Source organism: Uloborus diversus, chromosome 2 (assembly GCF_026930045.1).
Source record: "Uloborus diversus isolate 005 chromosome 2, Udiv.v.3.1, whole genome shotgun sequence".
NCBI lineage: Eukaryota > Metazoa > Arthropoda > Arachnida > Araneae > Uloboridae > Uloborus > Uloborus diversus.
The window spans coordinates 151,502,113-151,525,783 of record NC_072732.1 but is presented as its reverse complement, the minus strand read 5'-3'; the positions used below and the strand labels follow the sequence as shown (position 1 = coordinate 151,525,783).

Genomic DNA, 23,671 nt, shown 5'->3' with positions numbered 1-23,671 from the left:
TCCCAAGATCACTTGGAATTATCTTTTAGCAATATTCGAGCATGTGGGCGTTCTAACAATAATCCCAGTACCCTCCAATTTAAGAGGTCTCTGAGAAAATTACTACTTTCTAGATACATCCATTCCAATACGGAAATTGTGCTAATCTGCAGGATACAAACTTATGCACAATTTTCGAATATCATAGTAAAAAGCGTGCTGTCATTGATAAGGCTAACTTTTCTGATGATGACAGCATGCTTTAGTCTATGTATTCGGAATGCTTAGAGAGTACTGCCCTTACTAATTATCAAAATAATATATTATATTACATAAGGGGCTTTGTAGTCTCTAAAATTATACAAAATTGTACTTGCATTATGTGTTTTGCCATGTTACTCGACAAAGAGCTGTACAATAACAATTTAACTTCCAAAAATCCCAAAGCATTCACGTCTCATGTCTCGAAGGGTAACTTGTTTATGTGCTCAGATATAGTATTTAAAATTATTTGTGCTTCCGAAAAAGCCTTTCAAAAATTAAAATCAAAACAGAATTTCTTTAAAAATAATACAAACATAGCAGTTGGAATAATAGCAAATGAATATATTCTAAACAAAGGTTTAAAATTTGCTCACCCCATAACAGAAGAAATCGGATGTGAGCATCTTAATGAATCTCAAATGGTTTCAAAAATAATTGAAACGTACATTGATTTAAGACTGCATTCTCATGCGAAATATTTAACACTTCATAATTGTCATAGAAACACCACAACAGTGAGGCAAAAACTAAATATATTGATTTTGTTCAAAAATTGTTAGCAGTGATCACATAATAACGATTGTATAATGTTTCACGTGATAAAATAAAAAGTAATTCATTTTTCTATGTGTTATGTGCTTTTTTGTGAGATTTTAACAATGCCAGTTTTGGAATCTGTTTGATTTAAATTTTAAGCCTTAAAATTGTAATATTTAAGTGATTTGACATCACAATTCCAAAAAGTCTAAAATCCGGCAATAAAAGGGGGGAGGGGGGTCTGGGGTCTCCCATATAAATTTTTTCAAATTGAAGTCCAAAAAACGCTATGGTAGGCCATTTTGGTAAAGTTCAGGGAAAGGAGGGGTTCAGGGACTCTTACATCAATTATTTCAAACTGATAGTCCCAAAATCACAATATTGGGCAACCTTCAAAAAATATTAGAGAAGGGGGGGGGGACGCTATGGGCTTTTCCTGAAATTGAAGATTTAAAAACAAATTGTAATTTAAATTTCATAACGTTTGTACGCTTTTTGAATGCACTATTGAAGGGATGAAGTTCAGGAACCCACCTTCGGTAACATTTCGAAATTGAAGTTTCAAAAACGCAATTTTAGACAATGTTGGATAATGTAAGGGGTAAAAGCGTTTGCAGCACCCCACCATTAGTTTTTTGCCGATCGTAAACATTTTTATTGTAGCAATAAAATCGCTTAGGACATAAGATTTTCACTTTTGCAACATAAATCAGTTCTGATCGGAAAGTCTACCCAAGGTAGCGCTAACAAACAAGAAAAGAAGGAAAGGTGGGGGTAGGGCAAAGCCGAATAATGATAATGAACTGTCACCATTCCCCCACACAGTCTTCATTTGAAAAATAATTCTTTTATAAGATAGAATTAGCAATAAAAAATCGCTTCAGTGAAGTAGATATATTTTTTAAACAAGGTACCCTTTCCAACATTCATTAATTAAAAAAAGAAATAGGGGAACCGAATCCTAACCCCAGGCAGGGTTCCCGAATCACATCCCTGTTAAGGCACTCAAATATAGTCTAAAATGGAGCTTCAAATATTTCAGCATCAGAGAATTTTTGGAAGAGAACTCCCGAAACCCTTCCTCTGAATTCACCACAAATGTCCTAAATTTCAATTTTTAAGGCTTCAGTTTCTAAATTGTTTTGTAGGAATAGTACCCCTCTTACCTATAAACATGACTTATGACCGCCTAAAAATTTTAATACTTTAATTTTGGAAACTTTTTTAAAGAATCTTCCTACATCCTTCCCCCTTAAGTCAGTCAAAGATAGCCCAAAACAAAGCTCTAAAAATTTCAGAAACGAAAATATTTCGGGCTGAGGGTGCGAAATACCCCCCTCCTCTCATTGTGTTTACTAAATGCAGTGTAAGTTTTTGTTTAAGGTTAATTTTTCTATTGAGAGAGCAACTCCCTTCCACACATCGCCAAAGACAACCCAAAGTTTTAAGACTTCAATTTCGAAAACGTTTCGAGAAAGACCCCTGAATTCCCTAACTCTTAACTCACTCAAAAATAGCTAAAATAGCATTTCAATCAGGGTTGGCTTTCTGCCGGCAGAAACTAGTTTTTGCCATGCCAGTGGCAGAAACTGGTTATAACCGGTAAAAACCGGCAGAAACTGGCAAAAACTTAAAAGCGTCTTTAATAACTTAAGTAATTAGTAAATGATATATTTTTTAAATAAACTAAAAATTTAAACATCATTTTCATCATTTAAAAAAATAAAATCCCATGCTAATGTCCTTGATTTAGTTCAGAAAGGGAACTTTCCAATTGCAGAGGCTCGTAGTATTTGGATAAATTTAACAAAAAATAAAAAATCATACAGGGGTGCTTAGGAAAGAGGTGTGACATACAGAATAAATTAAACAGGCATTACTGATTATAATTTGCTCACTTATATGCTTCCTCTAAATTGTTTGTGATTGAAATTACTTCAAGAAGGAAGTGCCAGAATTTTACTTGCCTAAATTTTGTTCCTAATGTCACAGCTTTGCAAAACAAATTGGCCCCATTTCTCAAAACTTATTTTTCCAGTCAAATTTTTACCACAACCCCAGTTACTACATGGTGGACCAGTTATACTATAGATGAAAGTTTCACGAACATTGCTTGCTCCTTGATGCATTGTCTGCTAGCTCTTCTGTTTCAAGAATGTTCTAAAATTTCTCATTTGTGTTTAGTAAATTGAGAGCCTGTTTAGAGTTTTGAAACCAGCTTTTCTAAGAGGCAATTGCAGGGTCCAAACAATGTAACATTTGATTTTGAATTGCGATAATTTTGTGATAAAATTACAGTACTTTGGTTAACAATTAATTATTTTTCCATGCATTTTGTGTTGTATATCAAGAATTAATTTTTCATTTTGTGAGTTTTTGCCAGTTTCTACCGCAAAGCGGCAGAAAGTGGTTTTTGCCATGCTGGTTTTAACCGGTTTCTACCAGTGGTTTTAACCGCCACGGCAGAAACTTGCCAACCCTGATTTCAATACTTCCCCGGGGAGAGAGACCCCCCCCCCGAACTCTTTCCTCTAAGTTCACTAAATTTTACTTAAATTTACGGTTTCCCCTTTTCATCACCGAAGATTTAAGAATTTAAATTCTAAAACGTATTGAGAGAAAGCCTTCGAATTCCCTCTTCTTAAGTCTTCCAAAGATTACCTAAAGCTGAGTACTTCAGCTTTGAATATTTTTTGGGAAAGGAGAACCCCGAACCCCAAGATGGTCTTAAGTTGCGCTTTTAAGACTCCAATTTCGGAATTTCGCCTAAAGAAAGCGCCCTCCCTCCCTCTTAACATTGCCAAAGACAGCATGAAAGTTTTAAGACTTCAATTACAAACACTCTTCGGAAGAGAGTCTCAAATGCCTTTTAACTTAAGTCATTTACATATAGCCTCAAATAGTTTTTAATACATCAGCTACAAAACATTTTCATGTTAAAACACCAAAACCGTCTCTCATAAATTCACCAAAGATTGCCTAAATTAGTGTTTTTAAGTATCCAGTCTTCGATTTTTTTTAAAACCTCCCCCTCCCCGCTTTTACATCATTAAAGACAGCCTAAAACTTTTTGACTTTTAAATTTTTAAGGGTTTGCAGAGGAGAAATATCGAACCACTCCTAGCTTCAAAAATATTTTCAATTCAATTTTTCAATATTTTATACTGTAACCCGTGAGTAACCCCCCCACCCCGCCTTAGATTGTATAAGATATCAATGTTTTAAAACCAACGTTTTAATTTGCGAACAGATTACCCTCTTTGCAAGAGCAGCGTTTTTTCGCAAACTCGTGCTCCGTTATTTTTCTTCTTTCCTTTCTCTCTCCCCCCCCCTTAAATATTCCCAGTCTAGCGAGTGTCAGATTCAATGACAGAATTTAGTGTTTCCTCACGTCTTTGTCAAAAATGCAAGAACGGTTGCCCATCGGTGTTTCCAACCAGCAACTCCTTGGTCAATGCAGTGAGTTGGAAATAACAGAGCTACACCTAAAAAAAAGTGAAACTGCGCGAGTCGAAAAGCCACTCCTCCAAAAGCACGTTGCAAACAAAACGAGCCCATGGCAGAAAACCCAGAGAATGTCAATGTAAATTCAGAGGTTATGGAATGCTCCAGTAATATTAAAGCATATTTTTCAAACACTCAATTTTTCTTTTTTCATTAAAAACTAAAAAAAAAGTCATCGAATTTCTTTTCGTCATCGAATTTTTCCGTACCGACCTCCGTCTCGGAAATTTTGTCAAGACGGAAATCCGTCCTGAGACGGAAGGTCTTGCACCCATGGTGAAGATTTAAAAGTAAAATATTCTCAAAACTTAAAAAAGAAACTCTTAATATTCCTTCACTTTGATTGTTTATTTAATACGTTTAAATAATGATAAAAAAGTAAAGAGCGGAGTTCATCCGTTTATTATAAAAATAGGTTGTTATGGAGTCATGATGCATTTTTGTGTGAATTTAAGAAGGATCTTGTTTCAAATAATGTGATTTACTCTTGTATCCTGAGTGAGCAAAGCAGATTTCCCGAACCAGACTGTTTGACAGATTCCGTGGCCTACGAGGATAACACTAAATTTGCGTAGGCTACTTTTCCGTCTTCGCTCCTGTCAAGTGGAGGGGAGAAATCAGCACACTTTTTGCCCGCAGCATGCATTCCTGTTTTAGTATAGTTCAATGGTTTTAGCAAGCGAATTGATTTACTAATATCTAAACAATGAATACATAAACCAAAAAACACCACTGTTGCAAAATAATGTTTTGTAAACAGACATACAAAGTGAAAGAAATAATTATGGTCTGAAAATATTGACATTTCTTTTTTTTTTTTTAAATAATGTCTAATTCTAGTTCCTGAATTGGAAAATAAAATTAATTTATGAACCATAAAAAGTGGAGGGGGATGAGGGTGGTTGCCCCGTCTATTCATTTGCATTTTGATGTCTTGAATTGAAATTATGTTTTTGCAATTATGAATTGTGATAAGACCCTACTCGTTTGGTTTCTTCTTTCTACAAATGGAATGGAAATGGAGAAGAAATTTGCAACTGCCATATTACGACTGGAAATTTTCTAGACTAGGTAATATGAGCATCTTCATAAAAGAATAAATGGTAATTAGGATGTGGTGATAAGGATATGGTTATTATGGCCAATTTGCACCCATGCACTTATTAAAGATTATATTTATAGCACATACTATTAAGGTATTTTTATTTATTATCAATCTTAAATGATGAGAGTTAGAACTATGGAAATTTTGTACTTAGTAGAAGATTTGCTATTTAAGTTATCTATAAAGGTGTTTTTCCTGAAAAAATGTGATTTTACAAGAAAGAAAAAAAAATTTTTACTGTAAAATCAGCTTGAGTTAAGCCTTGAAGAAAAAAAACAAATGAATCCAAACATTTGACAATTTGTAACCATGACGATGAAAATCAGTCTCTCTAAATAAATATTAAAAACAATGAGCTAGGTTTATTCTCGGCATAATAGTAATCTACAAAATCAATGGAACATCAACTATGGTCAAGTAACGATAAAAACAATTTGTGGTTGCTCAAAATGATATATATATTTTTTTAAAAGTATTTCACTAATCATTTTCAAAACTCTTTGATCAGTAAGCCTTTCTACAAAATTGAAATTTAAATTCAACTTCGGAAATGGCACTGATGCATCAAGAAAAATAATTTTGAAGTAGATTTAACTATTTATATAACATGCATAAAATTCCAATAAAAACACAAGCGTACAACAACGGTACATAAAGAACTTACATTTCTCAATTTTTAAACGTTCCAGCTCCCGTTCTGCAACCCCTTTGTATACCTCTTCATAATTTTGCTTCAGATCTGAACGGGAAGCAAGCAACCGCAAAGGATTCCCAGAAGAAGCATGTTTTCTTTGGATTTTTAACTTTTCTCTCCTCTGGCTTAATCTATAAAATTTTTAAAAGAAAGTTTAGCATGCTAACAGTTAGAGCAATTTTCAAAGAGGAGGCATTGAAAGCAAAAAAAAAAACAGCCGAGAGAAGAATTTATTTAAGTAAAATGGTTTAGAATTGTATTTTAATGGATTTAAAGTTGCAGAGATAAAAACGTAACAAATACAGGAGCGGCTCCAGAACAAATGGAAAAAAAGAGTTTGGATGAACAACCAGAAAACTATCACTCCTAAACTCTCTTGAAGCAGTAATTTTTCCTAATTTTAAGATTAGCTTGTAACTTGAAGAGCTTAAATCAAGGAGAGCTGGTTGTCATCTTGTGTGCAAATTTAGCTACCCAACATAATCCATTTTAATAACTTAGAACAACTGGATTATGTTCCCTCTTATTCTTTCTTGCTCAAGACCAGGGGTCTCCAACCTTTTTGCTCAAGATTCACACTGTCAATTTTTAGAGATGAGTGAGCCAACAATTCAATAATATATAGTTCAGCAATTCCAAATAATTCTCAAAAAAAAAAAAAAAATATATATATATATATATGTATATATATATATATAATAATAATTATAAAATAAATATAGTATGCACCATGTAGCATACATGAGTGTTACATATGTATGTACACATATTACAAAACACAAATAATGGATTATCACGCTTGCAATTAATGTTATAATTAACATGCAAAATATTAAAACCATTCAAAACTTTCATTAGCAAATACCAGCACAGCAAAATTTAAAAGCAGGTTTATGTAAATAAAGTAATTTGATTAATTTAAGTAATAACAGCTAGATAAATTTATTTTTGACTTTTTAAACATGAAAAACATTATTATGTACATGAAAACTTCATAGTGTTAAATATTTCTAAAAACTAACAGAGTTTTAAAAAAGAAATAATGCTGAAATAAAAACATTCACAAAAATTCAATTTGTGACATATTCTGAAGGAAAATGTAGAAGTATTTGACATTAAAAAAAAAAAAAACTATTTATTGTAAATAAAAAAAAAATTCTCAGAACAACATACATTTATACAAACTCATTTTCCAACAGTTATTACTATTATTATAACCAATACTAGGGCTCGACCGATGGCATTTTTTGGCCGATGGGCCAATGCCGATTGTTCAAAGATGGCCGATGGCCGATTGTTCAAAGATGGGCGATGGCCGATTGTTTTCCTCCAAATGGCCGATGGCAAAAAAAGAAAAAATCAAACAGAAATAAATTAATAAGATTATCAGGGATTTAAAGGATCGTTTATTCATTTCACTTTACTTCCTTTCTACGAATAAGGAATGGTATAATCGCAAAAAAAAAAAAAAAAAAAACATTTCTTTTTCGAAACATAAATGCTAAAAAATTTGTTCTATTAACTTTCAAATGATTCCTTTAAGCAAATTTTTCATTTGTCTTTAAAATTAATCATATGCTTTGTAATTTTATTTCGTGCATAAGTTGTAAATATTCATGAAATTAGCCAAAATTCGACCTTTTGACCTTTTTTGATATGGGTAATTTTTTTATGCTCCCAGTTTTACCTTTTTTGCCAATAGTGTACTTTGTACAGATTTTCACTGGGAATGCGTTTATAGCTTATTATATTAACAGCCCAGAATTCACCGTGAATTCCACCCCTTCCTTATAATCGGAGAGCTGGTGGCACATTTTGAGAAGGTACTTTAGGCAAGTTAAAAATAAGAAAATTGTTACTGAATAACAATATAATAAGAAAATTGTCATAATAGGAATATTTTTGTACTTATTTAAAATTTATGAATAGAAAAATTTGCATTTTTCATAAAAGCTATAATAGTGAAATACATTTTGCTGGAAAAAGAAATAGCCATGAAAAGAGCGAGGTTCTTAAAACGCAGCTACAATAAAAAAAAACTCAATATTTACACCAAGTTAATAACCGAAATAAATATACTACTTGATCTGATGTTTGCTAACATAATATTTAACAATTTGATTGTTTAATCTTTTATGAAGCTTTACAAACAAATTCAAATTAAATTTTTAAATTTAGCAATAGTTTTCTGAAATTAAAAAAAAAATGCATAATAGAAAATCCTTGAAACTTTTCTATAAAAAACGAAAATAACTTATTCATTGATTTTATATAAATACATAAAAATCGTTACTTACAACAGAAAAAAAATCGATCACTATTAATGATGCAAAAAATAAGGCGCATTGCAAAATATAGGTGAAACAAGTATGAGAAATACGCAAAATGACATTTCTTGACCAAAATAAATAATCACAATAAATATTTAAGAAATGCTTGAAATGACGAGGGAGGGTTTGGGAGGGGGGGGTTACCCTCTGATTTTGGAGTAACTCACACTTCGGCCCCAACTTCGGCCTCATTTTTTTAGTACAGAACCACTACCACCAACGCCTTGGAAGAGTTTCTGAATCTACTTCAGGACTTCTGAGGAAAAAATTCAAAAGTCCCTTTGATTTTCTAATTATGTCACCATTCAAAACGTCTTTAATCAATTTCTTTCATTAATGCTCTAAATTCTTTCTAAACAATAGATAAAGTTTGAAAAAAAAAATCTAATTTTATGAATGGTGTTAATTTAAGGAACTCAGAAGTACAACTAGAGTTTAATTTCAGAAATTGAGGTAGTGGGAGGAGGAGCACGCAAGTAGTCTCGGAAATTCAAAAAATAGTCGTAAAAAATAGAGTTCAAAATAATCATAAAAATGGAGCAGAAAAAATCTTTTTAAACTTGCACCCGAGTTTGTTTTGACGTGCAGTGGCAGATTTAAAATATAGCAAATGTTGCAATTGCACGAGAGGTCCCATAACTATAGGGACACCGTAGGAGTTACAAAAATGCTTATGATAAATGTTTTACAACTTTTGTGATAGAGAAATGGGGCCCCAAAATGTATTTCGACGGGCCCCAAACTTATAACTCCACCGAAGCGATACAGAAAAGAATGCATTACTGTGATTCATAATACAAATATTGAAAAATTAAAAATTACCGTCGGTTCAACGGAATCTAACAAAATGACACAAAAACCAAATCGCCATCTCATATTTGTTTCCATGGTTTCCAATGCGGCAATGTATCACCAAATGATCGTCAGTCTGAGACAATATATTAGTTTTACATTGAACATTGAAATAAGTAATTAGTAGCTACAAAAAATGAGTAAACCGGCTTTTCAGAACACCCGATCGAAAACAAAAAGGGAAGTGCACAACTGGAACGTACGCACACCCCACATGCGAAAACTTAACCTTCTACAGTTTACCATCTTTGAGTTATGACTTATGAGAGATACAGTCAAACCTGCTTAATGGAATATCGTATAATAGAATACCCCGCTTAATGTAATAAACTTACAATGTACTACACCGTTGAGATGTGTTATTTTTATCCCGGATAATGGAATATAACGCCTATTAGAATAATTTTTCCTGGCAAATTGCCTATTCTATTAAGCGGACTCGACTGTATATACGTACATCCAACTTCAAGAAACAACGCAATAATTAACTTGTTTGGTACCTGAATGTAGTATTAAAAACTCTTTCAGGGGTAACTAAAATAGAAATTCATACTGAAATTTAAGTAAACAATTTTAAACTCCCAAAAACTCCCAAAAATCAAAAACTCCCTTTACTTTGTATTAAAAAGTAAAATAGCAAAGGTCCTTTTAAAAAAAAAAAACATCAGCCTATTCCATCGGCTTTTTGATGCATTTTAAGGCCGATGGGCCGATGTTTCCTGCAAGTTAGCATCGGCCGCCGATGCCGATGGCTAAATTGTTGAACCATCGGCGCCGATGCATCGGTCGAGTCCTAACCAATACTATATACCTTTATTGCAATGAAACCATTTCTTTTTTTTTAAAAAACATGCCACAAAAGAAAAAAAAATACAGGTGTGTATCTTGAATTTTAGATCACAACATTTTAAAAAATATATAACTGAATGTTTGCTAAATTTTTAAAAGGAATAAACAATATTTACAACTTACAGTTCATGTGTTTCTGAGGACAAAAACTGGAAGACTTCGTCAGAAATTTCAAAAGAACTAGCAGTTATTCTTTCTTTCACAGATTTAAAAAAGGATGTAAAACTTTCATCATCAACTTTAGGAACATTGACAGTGGTAATTTTTTGTATTTTTTCAAGCTCAGATGAACTACCTAGAATTATTAAAATACAATAAGTAACAATAATGCAGTTAGTGTAAGTACATTTAACAGTGAAAGCAGAAGCAAATAAAAAATTCTTCAACATTAATTTATATTTATCAGGATTGCATAAATCAGCGGTTCCCAACCTTTTTTTCCCTCGGGAACCCCTTTCAAAATCTGTACAAATTTGGCGCACTTCTTGTGCACTAAGTACTTAGTGACACGCACCACCAGCAGTTCAGTCTTACATTAGGTTCAGCATTTAATTTTTTTCTGTATTTATCTCTATTTGCTGAAATTCAGTTTTATCTTGGAAGCTTTGTTCAAAAGGGGTAATAAAATTTAAAATACCTTATTCTGTCACAACTATGCATTTATTCGTAAGGTTAAATCAGCTAATTAAAAAATGATCTTTAAAAATATCTTTTAGACAAAATGTCTCAGATTAACTTTTAATGATCTTTTTTCTTCTAGTAAAATTAGAAAGTTCTCTAAATTAACATCTTTTTGGAAAGGATTGCGAATCTAGTTGTTTAATAAGTATACACTGTGTACATTAATTGTTTTTAGTGCTGATGGATTTTCTTTTCCTAATGCTAAAAGTACCTAATAAAATGTGTAGTTATTTTTTATTGAGCAATCACATTGCTTTTTGTTCTCATTTGACTGTTTTGATGTCCTATGATTTTATTTTCCCCCCTCCTCCCTCTGCAGCACCACTGTTGACCGGCCTAACGATGTTACTCCTATAGCAAGCTAAGTCTCCAGGTTATGTCCATATCCCACACACACACACACACACGCCTGCACACAGACACACACGCATACACACACAATCAAACAAACACGCATACACACACGTCTGCACACTCATACCTGCACACAGACACAAACATACACGCATACATATACACACACACTCATGCCTAGACACAAACACACACGCCTACATACACACACACACACTCGTGATTGAGAAAAACATAATTTGAATTCAAGGAGTCATAACTCAAATAATTTTTTTCAATTTTATTTTTGAAAAATATAAGAAACATCTGCAATTAACTCTAATTATTACATAAACGGTAAACTTTACCAACAAAAATATTTTTATACTCACTTATTACAAGAGAATTCCAATCAAATGGAAAAAATTAAAGCATTCACAAGCTCTCATTTACATACATTGTGTTAAAAACTTGAACGGGCACAATTCTATCATGCTCAACGAAAACAATTAAAACCCATGCCTTAAAGATTGAAAACTCAACTTAATTCTTGAAATTTACAAGATAGAATGTCAGCATTTGTTCTAACATTAATATTCGAAAAGTATCGAATGTGCAAGAGACAAAAGAATAAATGTGATGAACAAAAAACTCTTTAACTTAAGACTTCATCTCAAACAAACATGTTTAATTTCCGCCATTACAGTATTATTCTTGGGAACCCCCTTTGTATCTGTCGCGAACCAACAGGGGTTTGTGAACCGCCTGTTGGGAAACAATGGCATAAAACAAGCTTTCAGGAACCTTAACCAAGCAATTCAGTTTTAAAATATATTTCAGGCAGACCACCAAACACTTGATACAATGCTCATAGCATTTTATGCCTATATCAATTTGCTTAACTTTTAAATTTTATTTATGAAAACTTGGGGGCTCTGCCCCCAGTTTGCAAACGCTCACCAATCCCCGAAGATTGCTTCACAATCTTATTTGATTCACAAAGATTTAATTCGTCAATTAAAGAGAAACAGATTAAAAACACATTATGAGTTTCCTTTGGAACAAAAAGCACCCCTTCAACGGGTTTCAAAATAACTTTACCAACTTGCAGAGCGATAAGGGCTAAGGGGTTCCTGAGCATTAAAACTAGTTTTGTACATTTGAAAAGTCGCTTTCATATTCATGGACTCTAGTAAAACATTTCGCTCTTTAGCTTGGGGCTTGAATTGATTTGAGCCTAAGATTTCCCGTTAAAATCGAAACCCTTAAAGTTTGTGAATAAGAAAGAAGAATCAAGCGAATCGAAAAGACGTAACTATGGCAATGCCAAATAAAATATCAATAATTTTAATGGAGATGAAATTGTTCGAATTTGGTTTTTAACGGCTTGTAACTTTTTTCTTTTGGAGATAGAAGCTTAGTTTTTCGACCATAGGTCGAGTTAGATCTGGAGTAAAAAAATCCGCTCTTTCCAGTGGTGTCAAAAACAAAACTGTGGGGCAATTCCTTTGCTTTTTAGTGATAGATTTAATGAAGAAAGTAGTGCCTAAATTTTAGCTAAGCCTAAAAAAATTCCAGTTAAATACGCAAATAACTCCCGCTGTATTTAAGTTAGAGCATTGAAACAAATTGTGTAGAATGGGGAAAATTCTACCCTTTCCAACGATATATAATATTAATATGTGAGAGTAATTTTTCACCCCTTTAATAGGCAATTTACGTGAAATTTGAGATTAAAAAATTAATTACAAAAAAACTAATTCAAATTTAAAGAAATAAAACCCCAGGTGCACACAATCGGGGCTCGAAGTAATTTTGTACAAAATTTCAAGGCAGTAGGTGCTATGGGGTCTCCTGGACGCAGGTCCGCCACAGACTTCATCCCAGAATTTCTTTGAAACCTTACCTTTATTTACTATAAAGAGATAGATTTTCTGAGGTTTACCGAACATTTTTGAAAAAAATCACAGTATGGTTAATTTAAAACCACAAACAGAGAGAGGGAGAGGGGGGAAAAACTTGGGTGCAGGAAAAAGACACTAAATTTAGTCACTTGAAAAAAGAAAGTTGACTTCAATCATTATGAAAAGCGAAAATTCAAGAAATTATTCATAAACTATGATCAAGTATTAATAGCTATGGTAATAATTTATGGCACTTAGTATTTATTAAAGGTCAAACTAAACAAAGAAGAGATATAGCTTCTGTTCTACGCATGGGCGCCCATGTGCAAAATTTTAAGGGGGGCTCAGATATTTTCCCCATGGTTTAGCAGGATATTTTCCCCATAGAAACTGATTTCAGTACAGATTAGGGTTATTAAAGTTTGACATTTTTAATAAATTATTCATTAATGGCTGGAGAAGAAATGTTTTTACATTTTTGCAAAGAAAAAATACTAAAAGCAAGGAAGTTCTAATTTCAAAGGGGGGTCCATGCCCCCTATATGGGTGCCCTTGGTTCTATGAAAGCAATGATCATTAAACAAAATAAAAAGGTTACAAAAAAAAAAAAAAAACTGACAGCCTCATAAAGCATAAATTTAAGAATTTACTTAGATCCATATGTTAGCAAAGGGTGAAGTATAGATAAAGTTTTTTTTCTCTACTTAGAAAAGTTGTTTGCCTTTTTCATTCAAATAGTTCTATCACTGAGTAACATCAAATTAAATTTTAAGCTACCCGAGATGGTAGAAAAGTACTGCTTTGTTTACTTTGTGGCAAAGATAAAATTTAGTGCTTGTATTTGGTGTCATTGGTAGCAAGAAAAATGTGATTTTCAGCTTTTTAAAAGGAGTAGTATAACTGATAAAATAAATAGAATCAATTACAAGACATCCCAGTGCTACAACTTAAAAGACACTTTAGAATTTAGCTACATTTCCAACAGCACAACATAAAAATTCCCAATTAAAATTCCCTAAAATTACAAATGAAACTAAAATAACAAGCTAGTATTTACAGTGGCTCCCAAAAGTGTTCGGATGCCTTGAAATTTTGTAGTAAAACCAAAATAATGCAAAACTGAATTCGAATATGAAGTCTTGAAATTTGTCAAAAAACGAAGAGAGAGAAAAAAATCACCACAAAAGTCATCATACACTGAAATATTTTCGAATAAATTCATAATTAAAATTATCATATGTGTTTTTTTTTATAATTTTTGCATTGTAATGATACTATAAAGTCATTTGCCTTTAATTTTTTGTATATTTATTCCCTAATATTCTGCTTATTATTTTTAAATGGCAGGTATGTGTAGAAAACAACAAACACGATTCGAAATTTGATTTTTTTCCCTCACAGTAGCCGTAAATTGGTTTGAAATGTCTCTAAATTGGTTAATTTATACCATTCTATAGTGAAGTGTTTGATAAAATGCTTTAAAGACAAGAATCGGATCGAAAACAAGGTAAGAAAAGGTCAACTGGCAAAGTTACCAAAGCGTGATCGGAGGTTTACAGTTAAAAAAAAATATGAAAAATACAAATTTCAGAACTGAAAAGTTTTTGCAGAATTGAATAAAACATTTTACGTTTAATTTTTACCTAAATTTGTTCGCCAAGTTGTCTGATTAGCTGGATTAAATGGGACCTCTTCCCACAGAAATTTTTTTGTTCATGCGAAAAACAGTAAGCTTACGCTTTCTGTCGTAAAATCAATGATAAATAAGCTCAAAACGTTTTGGAACAACTTCTTACTTATAGATGAAAATAAATTCAATATTTTGGGTTAAATTGTTGTATAATTGTAAATGGAAGAAAAAATGATGAATTTAATCTTAAGAACTTTCAGTTGGATCAGTTAATCAGGACGATGAAGGTGTTCTAGTGTGAGGGTGCATCTCAGCATCAAGACTTGGAAATTTGGAATTTTTCGATGAAATAATGAATTTATTTAAATATTTAAAAAAACAATTTCAAACTATTAGCCCAAAATTTGGTAATCGGAAACAACTTTGTTTTTTATCAAGATAACGATAAGAAGCACACGTTCGCGTTTGGTGCCTCAAAATTTGTCCTTAAGCTTAGAAATATCTCCTCAATCACCAGATTTAAACTTAATGGAACATATTTGGAGATATCTGGTGGCTAGATTACGAAAATACACCATTGGAACAAAAAGCGAACTAGAAACAGTAAAACTCGTAGTGCGGCTGAACACTTACTCAGAAATTGCACAAAAAAAGAAAGAAAAAACAATGAAATCTATTCCCAGACGTTTAAAAGCTGTTGTTGTTACTGCATGATATTCTACTAAATAATAACTTAGTAAAAAGTTAGATTATTTACTAATTTTTTGACATTTTTTCAAAGTGTACAAAGACTTTTGTAAAATAAAATTTCCAGCACATTTTGGTTTTTGATTTTTAAAAAATTAAGATTTAATGTTTTATTAAAAAATTTCATGTAGTTTTGTTAAAAATAGATCATAGATCTTACGATAAAATACCTATCCCGAAATATTAAATTTAACCAATGGATAAGGGCCTATTTCATTGAAAGTCATAGGTGTATGAGCACTTTTGGGAGCCACTGTATTTTAATTGACCTACCTTCTAAATAAGCTTCAACTGTAATAACATTTAAACTAAATATCAACTAGGAAATTTGAAATTGACAATCAACAAAAAGTTTTAATAACAGTTGAAAAATATGAATAAAAAAATAAATAAATAACTCTAATTATTTAGAGAATTTTTAATAAGCAATAAAATATTAAAAAGTAATAGAAAGCTTACTGCATGTAATTAAGGAAGACTGGCTCTTGCTTAAATGATAAGGAGAAGATGGGGTGCTGGAACTGCTATAACTTGAAAGTTCTTGAATGTTGGCTGAAAGAAGAAAACATGCTTTAGATTAGTTTATTCCATTCCTAATCGTCAGTGTCACTCTCTTGATGAGTTAACTTTACACCATTTATTTACAGAAGAGAAATCGTAATATTTCAACTGACAACAAGACATGTCGCTCACTCCTTCAACAACATCATATTTGGAAAAACCTGGTTTATCAGGAGAGCGATTTTAAAGTTCAAAAGTAAGATATCATGAAGATATATATATATATATATATATATATATATATATATATATATATATAACCGCAGATTGAACTATTTGTCATGAATAAGGTCTTTTACAATAAAATATTATATTCTTCCTGTTTTAAGAAGATTAAGCGTAAAAAGTGTAAGTTTTAAAAATTTGTGCTTCATTTATGATGTTCTTGCGCCACATTTCTTAAAGAATGCTTGAAATATGGTGAATTCCAGCGGTAAAGGAAGGACGGTTGTTACAAAAAAAAAATCGATGGATTTCTGTCTGTGAGCATATCAAAATACATATTTTTTCAAAAACTGATGCATAAACTTTTATACACATCATATTAAGTTGCTAAAAAAGCCAAAACCAAGAATTTTTGGTAGTATTTTTTTTTTTTAATCAAATTTAAAAAACGGTAACAGAAGGACATTTTTGCGACATGATTTTCACGCTACCATGTTCTCCCCAAAAGTTCAGTGAAACCATAGAAGGGAAAATTGTATAAAAATTAGAGCACATACAGGAGTGTTCAGTCATTACAATTTTACCTCTAGTTTTAAAAAATAATTATTTTAAGCAAAAAAATATGCATTTGTTAAGGGTAACGGAAGGACAGTAAGGGAAGGACAAAAAGTCCAAAGCAATTAAAGTTAGTAAATTTCAACTAAAAACATTTATTCAGCTAACACAGCAGTCTGAAATAAGGATATCTAATGAATGACCCATCTGTTACAATTCTGAATTCTTTAGATACTCAATAATTTTATCAGAATCTATAGAACATTTATCTTCTTTTTCAGGAAATACAAAGATCATTCCCACATTATTATGCATTCTCAAACAAGCTATTTCTATTCCTTTATCTTCTATATGAAATACCTGTCCAATATTTCTCTTTGTTAGTTTCTTTCCCTTCCATCTAACTAACAAAACTTGTCCAAACGTTTATGAATCATTTGGCATATTCTTTATGATTTGGTGTTTTTGATTCAGCTGTATCTTCATTTTCAACATTATTTATAACTGTCCCAAGTCTGTTGACTTTGAAATACTCCCTCTCACATAACAAATAACTTTTTTTTTTTAGAAAATTAAACTACAAGAATGTTTTGTTGTTTTAAGAACGCAAAAAAAAGACTTTAATTTTTCTTACTTTAATCATTTGGCCCTTTAATGGGATTAACAATAATAAAATTAATTGCTGAACTGAATTTTTGGGATGTCACATTGAATGAAATAACTAACATTCCAAGCCATTAGAAAGTAGGAAATAAATATTTCATTAAAAACAGATAAAAGGGTGTATAGCGATTGTTCCTCCCTTGAGTGACCCAACACCCACAAATTTTTGATATTGAATTTTAAAAAAACAGAATTTTTGATGATCTTGATGATGTTTTTGACACGGTGGGCACACCCTCGCAGAAATGTTTTGGAATTAAAGTCAAAAAAAAAAAAAAAAATATTGCAGTTCATCTTTGATGAGGTTGATAGGCTGTGGGACAAAGGCATAAAAGATGCTTAAAAACATGGTTTCATTTGCCAACTTTGGGGACTACAAAAAGTGATATTTTTCTGAATCCTTAGTGTCTACAGATGAAAAAACCCTAATGTTCACAAAAAAAATAGTGTCTCATAATTTTTTTACAGACCATTAGAGATACATGAAAAGGAGTGAAACTGGTAAGCAAGGGGCAGTCAAATTTTAAATACATAAAAAATATTGTACATGTACATTTAAAATATTATGCATGTACGTTAAAAACATTATGCATGTACATCAAAAAATAGTTTTTTTCAAGAAGCAAACTCTTCATTATGAAGTATCGTCATCAGAATCACTGAATTCATCTATCCTGTTTTTGCGTAGAGAGTTATTTTCCTCCTGAGAGTTTATACAGCTACAGTTACTAGAGGAAAATTATGTGCATGAACAATTTTATGTCTTGCATGTACTACATCTCTTCGAAGAACACCGAGTTTTCGGGCATGCACAGGAGACTAGTTTTTGAACATTATATCTGATGCAATGGAAATAGTGCTCCATTGTATTTCAATACTGCCCGCATTTATAATCCATCCAATGTTCTGATGAACTGAGAGCATTGATTAAATCAGTGGTGCTCAACCTACAGCACGCGGATCAAATCTGCCCTTTGAAGCTGACCCATGTGCCCCGTCGTTGTATTCAGTGTTAAAACACGAAAAATATTCTAAAACCTTCCAAAAATACTAGGGCTCGACCGATGGCATTTTTTGGCCGATGCCGATTGTTCAAAGACGGCCGATTGCCAATTGTTTTCCTCCAAATGGCCGATTGCCGATGCTATTGGCCGATGGCAAAAAAAAAAGAATCTAACAGAAATAAATTGATAAGATTTTCAGGTATTTAAAGGATCATTGATTCATTTCACTTTACTTTCTTTCTACGAATAAGGAATTAAAATCCCCCCCCCCCAAAAAAAAAATCAAATTTCGATCTAAATTTTTATTTTACAATCATCCAATTTAAACTTCACAAGTTTTTTCGGCACATATGTACATGCATATGTACCTAAGAACACATAGATGACTGAAATATCCATTTTGAACGCCTCCTTAATTAATTATCGCAAATTCTCTTGTGATGCCTTCATGCGCGTAAACTTACGTCACTCAAAAAGTTATGAAATAGTAAGTTGAAAACTCATACGTACGTAGTATGATCTAAAAGTTCGAGGACAAGTTGTATAAAAATTTACCGTGAATATTTCACATTAACGAAGTACATCTATCTACAAAATAGTCACCTTGAACGACTATGCACTTCTGCCAACGTTCGTATAGCTTTTAGAAGGACTCCTGGAAGACATTTATCGCAACCTCCTGTAAGGCCTCTTGCGCTGCTGCTTTGACTTCATCGTGGGGAAGAAGGCGACTTTCATGTTGAGGATGCACGGTTCGATTGGTCAATACTCTGATATGACAAACAAATAACATAACGTTTCGTCAGACTTAACTCCAGGTGACTTTTACCTATTCCTAGCAAAAAACATTTGCATGGACGCTGCTTTCTTCCATCAGGAGCAGATAAAGCTGCATCACAGAAGGTAGCGAAAATGGCTTCCAGGAGTGTTTCCAAAAGTTATATGAACACTGGCAGAAGTACATAGTCCCTCAAGATGACCTTTTGAAGGTGGATGTGCTTCGGTGATGTGAACTATTCAGGGTAAGGTTTTATACAGCTGGTTCCCCTAACTTTTGGATCGTACCACGTATAATCTGTATAGGGTGTAGTTATGCTTCTCCTTTTTTGACTACTGTATGATGGAAGACAAAGAACAGCAGCCAAAAAAAAGTAAGAAAAACAAAGAGACTGTTTAATAACCAATTGATTTTTTTTTTAAATTGAACAAATAACTAAGATTTCAGTAACATTGTAGTAATGTATGGATTTAGGTAAACTAAACATAGTTAAAAACATTAAATTATGCTGTTTAATCATTCAAAAAATTAAGACTAATACTATGAAACCGTTAACAAATTACGCAATTAAAGTGGAAAGGTTGCACGTAGACATTTTTTAGTCATCAAATTAAACAAAAAAGGTAACAGATAAATTACAATATTAAATCATAATAGGAATATTTTTATACTTATGAATAGACAAGTTTGCATTTTTCATAAAATGTATAACTGACATAAATTTTGCGGAAAAAAGAAATAGCCATGAAAAGAGCGAGGTTCTTAAAACGTAGCTACAATAAACAAACTCAATATTTACACCAAGTTAATAACTGAATACATATACTACTTGATCTGATGTTTGTACACGTAATATTGAACAATTTGATTGTTTAATCTTTTATGAAGCACTACAAACAAGTTCAAATTAAAGTCTTCAATTTAACAATAATTTTCTGAAATTTAAAAAATTGCATAATAGAAAATCCTTGAAACTTTTCCACAACATATTATTAAACATATGATGAAAACGAAAATAACTTATTCATTGATTTTATATAAATACATAAAAATAGTTACTTACAACAGAAAAAAAAATCGATCGCTACTAATGATGCAAAACAGATGACGCATTACAAAATATAGGTGAAACAAGTATAAGAAATACACAAAATGATATTTCTTGACCAAAATAAATATTCGCTAAATATTTAAGAAATGCTTGAAACGACGAGGGTGGGTTAGAGGGGTCACCCTCTGATTTTGGAGTAACTCACAACGTTAAACTTCGGCCCCAACTTCGGCTTATTTTTTTTTTAGTACAGAACTACTACCACCAACGTCTCGGAAGAGTTTCTGAATTTACTTCAGCATTTCCGAAGAAAAAATTCATAAGTCCCTTTGTTTTCCGAATTATGTCACCATTCAAAGCGTCTTTAATCAATTTCTTACATTAATGCTCTAAATTCTTCCTAAACAATAGATAAAGCTTGAAAAAAAATCTCTAATTTTATGAATGGTGTTAGTTTTAAACAACTCAGAACTGCAACTAGTGTTTAATTTCAGAAATTGAGGGAGTGGGGGCAGGGGCACGCAAGTGTTCTCGGAAACACAAAAAATAGTCGTAAAAAATAGAGTTCAAAATAATCATAAACATTGAGCAAAAACACCCTTTGAAAACTTGCACCCGAGTTTGTTTTGACGTGCAGTGGCAGATTTAAATTATAGCAAATGTTGCAATTGCGCGAGAGGTCCCATAACCATAGGGGCACCGTAGGAGTTACAAAAATGCTTATGATAAATGTTTTACAACTTCTGTGATAGAGAAATAGGGCCACAAAATGTATTTCGACGGGTCCCAAACTTGTAGCTCCGCCGAAGCGACACAGAAAATACTGCATTACTGTGGTTCATATTACAAACATCGAAAATTGAAAAATTATCGTCGGTTCAACGGGAATCTAACAAAAGGATACAAAACCGGTTTCGCCATCTCATATTTGTTTCCATGGTCTACAATTCTCCAATATATCACCAAATGATCGTCAGTCTGAGACGCTATATTAGTTTTGCATTGAAATAAGTAATTAATAGCCACAAAAAATCAGTTAATAGGCTTTTTAGAACACCCGATCGAAAACAAAAAGCGAAGTGCACAACTGTAACGTGCGCATATCCCACATGCGAAAATTTAGCCTTCTACAACTTACCATTTTTGAGTTATGACTTATAAGAGATATATACGTACATCCAGCCGCAAGAAACAACGCAATAATTAACTTGTTTGGTACCAGAATGCAGTATTAAAAACTCTTTCAGGGGCGACTAAAATAAAAATTCATACTGAAATTTAAGTAAACAATTCTGATTGAAAACAATAACTCCCTTTACTTTGTATTAAAAAGTGAAACAACAAAAGTCCTTTTTTTTTTCCAAAAACATCGGCCAATTCCATCGGCTTTTCGATGTTTTTAAGGCCGATGAGCCGATGTTTCCTGCAAGTTAGCATCAGCAGCCGATGCCGATGCCGATGGCTAAATTGTTGAACCATCGGCGCCGATGCATCGGTCGAGTCCTAAAAAATACTAGTAATCTTCTTTCGGTGTTATGAATTTCGAAGTCAAGTTATCATAAATTGATTTTTGAAACACAGATGCAATAAATTAAGCATGTAGTAACAATGAAAGCAATTTTGGTTTGTAATTGCCTTTCCTTTCCCTTATTTTCCCATGCTATCTAGAAAAACGTAAATCAAATAAAAAAATTTGATATTTGTTCTGGTCCACGAGATTCCTATTGATGTGAGTTGTGGCCCGCAGGTGAAAAAAGGTAATTCACCACTGGATTAAATTATTCAAGCATCAGCAATGAATATTTGCTTGATAGTTAGTGCACAAACGAGGGGATAAGGTATGAGTCACAGTCCGGAATTGGTTCTTTTTCACTCCAGCTCCGCAGTCCTGGTAAAAACATTTGCGCTTTAAATTAGTTTCATTTTGATTCAGTCATATTAACCTCTGACTTTCGTCAATGTTAAGTCTATGAGATATGGTATTTCTGTATTTAATAATAACTTTAATTTTTATTTCTTGTCACCAAAAATTGAGAATATATTCAGAATCTATTCCATTTTGTCAATTTTTGGTGACATGAAATAATTTTTCGCATTGTCGTTAATGTTAAAAAAAATAATAATTGTCGAAAAAATGCCCTTAAAATGGCTAATTAAAAAAAAAAAAAAACTTTGTAAAAATATTCTTATCAAGAGCTTTTTCCAACAAAGTTTTTCTTTAAAAAAATCCGCTTTTAAGTTCGCATTTTATATTTGCCTTAAATTTTTCCTGGAAGCGCTAATATAAAGTGCTTTGAACTATTCAAAGTTGAACGAAAAATTATTCAAATCAAAAATTTAAGTACCGGAATGAGGTGTCATCGGGGAGATCTTTCAAAAAAACAAGCTGATGTGTGCATCACACGACTTTCTTTTACTCCAATTTAATGTAATTTTCCCATTATTGGCAATTTTAATGTGATTCAATAGTTTACTCTCTAAATAACACCAACAGTAACGAAAGAAACCAGATTTTTAAAAAATTGCCATATTTGTCACCAAGTTGGCGACGAAAATTAGCGACCAAAAGACTGGCGATATATCACCAAGTGTCCGCCAAATTATAACACCACTTGAGTTTACATCAAAATTAACAATGATTTCTTCCCAAAAAGGGGCAAAAGACCCCTTTAGAAACACCCGAATGCAACCAAAAAGGTGGTGCACAATTAGACCCAACTAGGAGTCTATGTACCAAAGTTCAACTTTCTAGGACCTACTGTTCTTGAGTTATGCGACATACATACGCACATCCGCACATACATACAAACGTACATACGGACGTCACGAGAAAACTCGTTGTAATTAACTCGGGAATCGTCAAAATGGATAGTTCGGGTGCCTATACGTTCTTAGGCACTTATCCACGTGTGGTCGAGTCGGGAAAAAAAACTCAACATTCTTTCAGGGGTGAGCAAAATGGAAATTGAGGTTGATTTTTGAGTGAAATTTTTTTTTGCGAATACAATACTTCCTTTTTTGTAAAAGGAAGTAAAAAAGTTTGTTCGAATCGAACGATTTGTTAATTTTTTTTTTTTGGGGGGGAGGAGCACGTAGGTCGGCTGACAGACACATATTTTCTCCATCTCAAACCCCTACTTTCGAATTTGATATTTATTTAATTATGTTTTTTTTTTTTTTTTTGACTTTTTTTTATACTAAGCAATATTTTTACGATACATTAACCTTAGCACAGTAAACCACCTTTTATGTCCTTATTTATTTTATATTATTTTGACGAGAAAGTAGGCTAAAAATGAACTCAAAATTTCGTCTGTAATCAAAAAGCAATATTATTAAAAAAGGAAACGATAAAACATCGTGATATGAAATATACTTTTTAATTTATCGTCTGCTAATGTTTAATTTTATGATATTTTTAAACATGTATTGGCATCTGTTAGAGTTGTTTATGTTCTTAAGATTTTGTAGGTTAATTATTGCTA

The 23,671-nt window shown here is 32.3% G+C and overlaps 1 protein-coding gene across 1 annotated transcript in view; it reads right to left on the bottom strand.

The window, feature by feature from the left end:
- Positions 1 to 23,671, bottom strand: part of LOC129216602 (supervillin-like) — a 101,788-nt gene that overhangs the window by 75,045 nt on the left and 3,072 nt on the right. The window contains exons 3-5 of the mRNA XM_054850818.1: positions 15,869 to 15,961; positions 10,238 to 10,409; positions 6,054 to 6,214 (exon numbers count right to left, since the gene is read on the bottom strand). Of these exons, the coding sequence (XP_054706793.1) occupies positions 6,054 to 6,214; positions 10,238 to 10,409; positions 15,869 to 15,961 (426 nt within the window). The remainder of the gene's footprint in view (positions 1 to 6,053; positions 6,215 to 10,237; positions 10,410 to 15,868; positions 15,962 to 23,671) is intronic.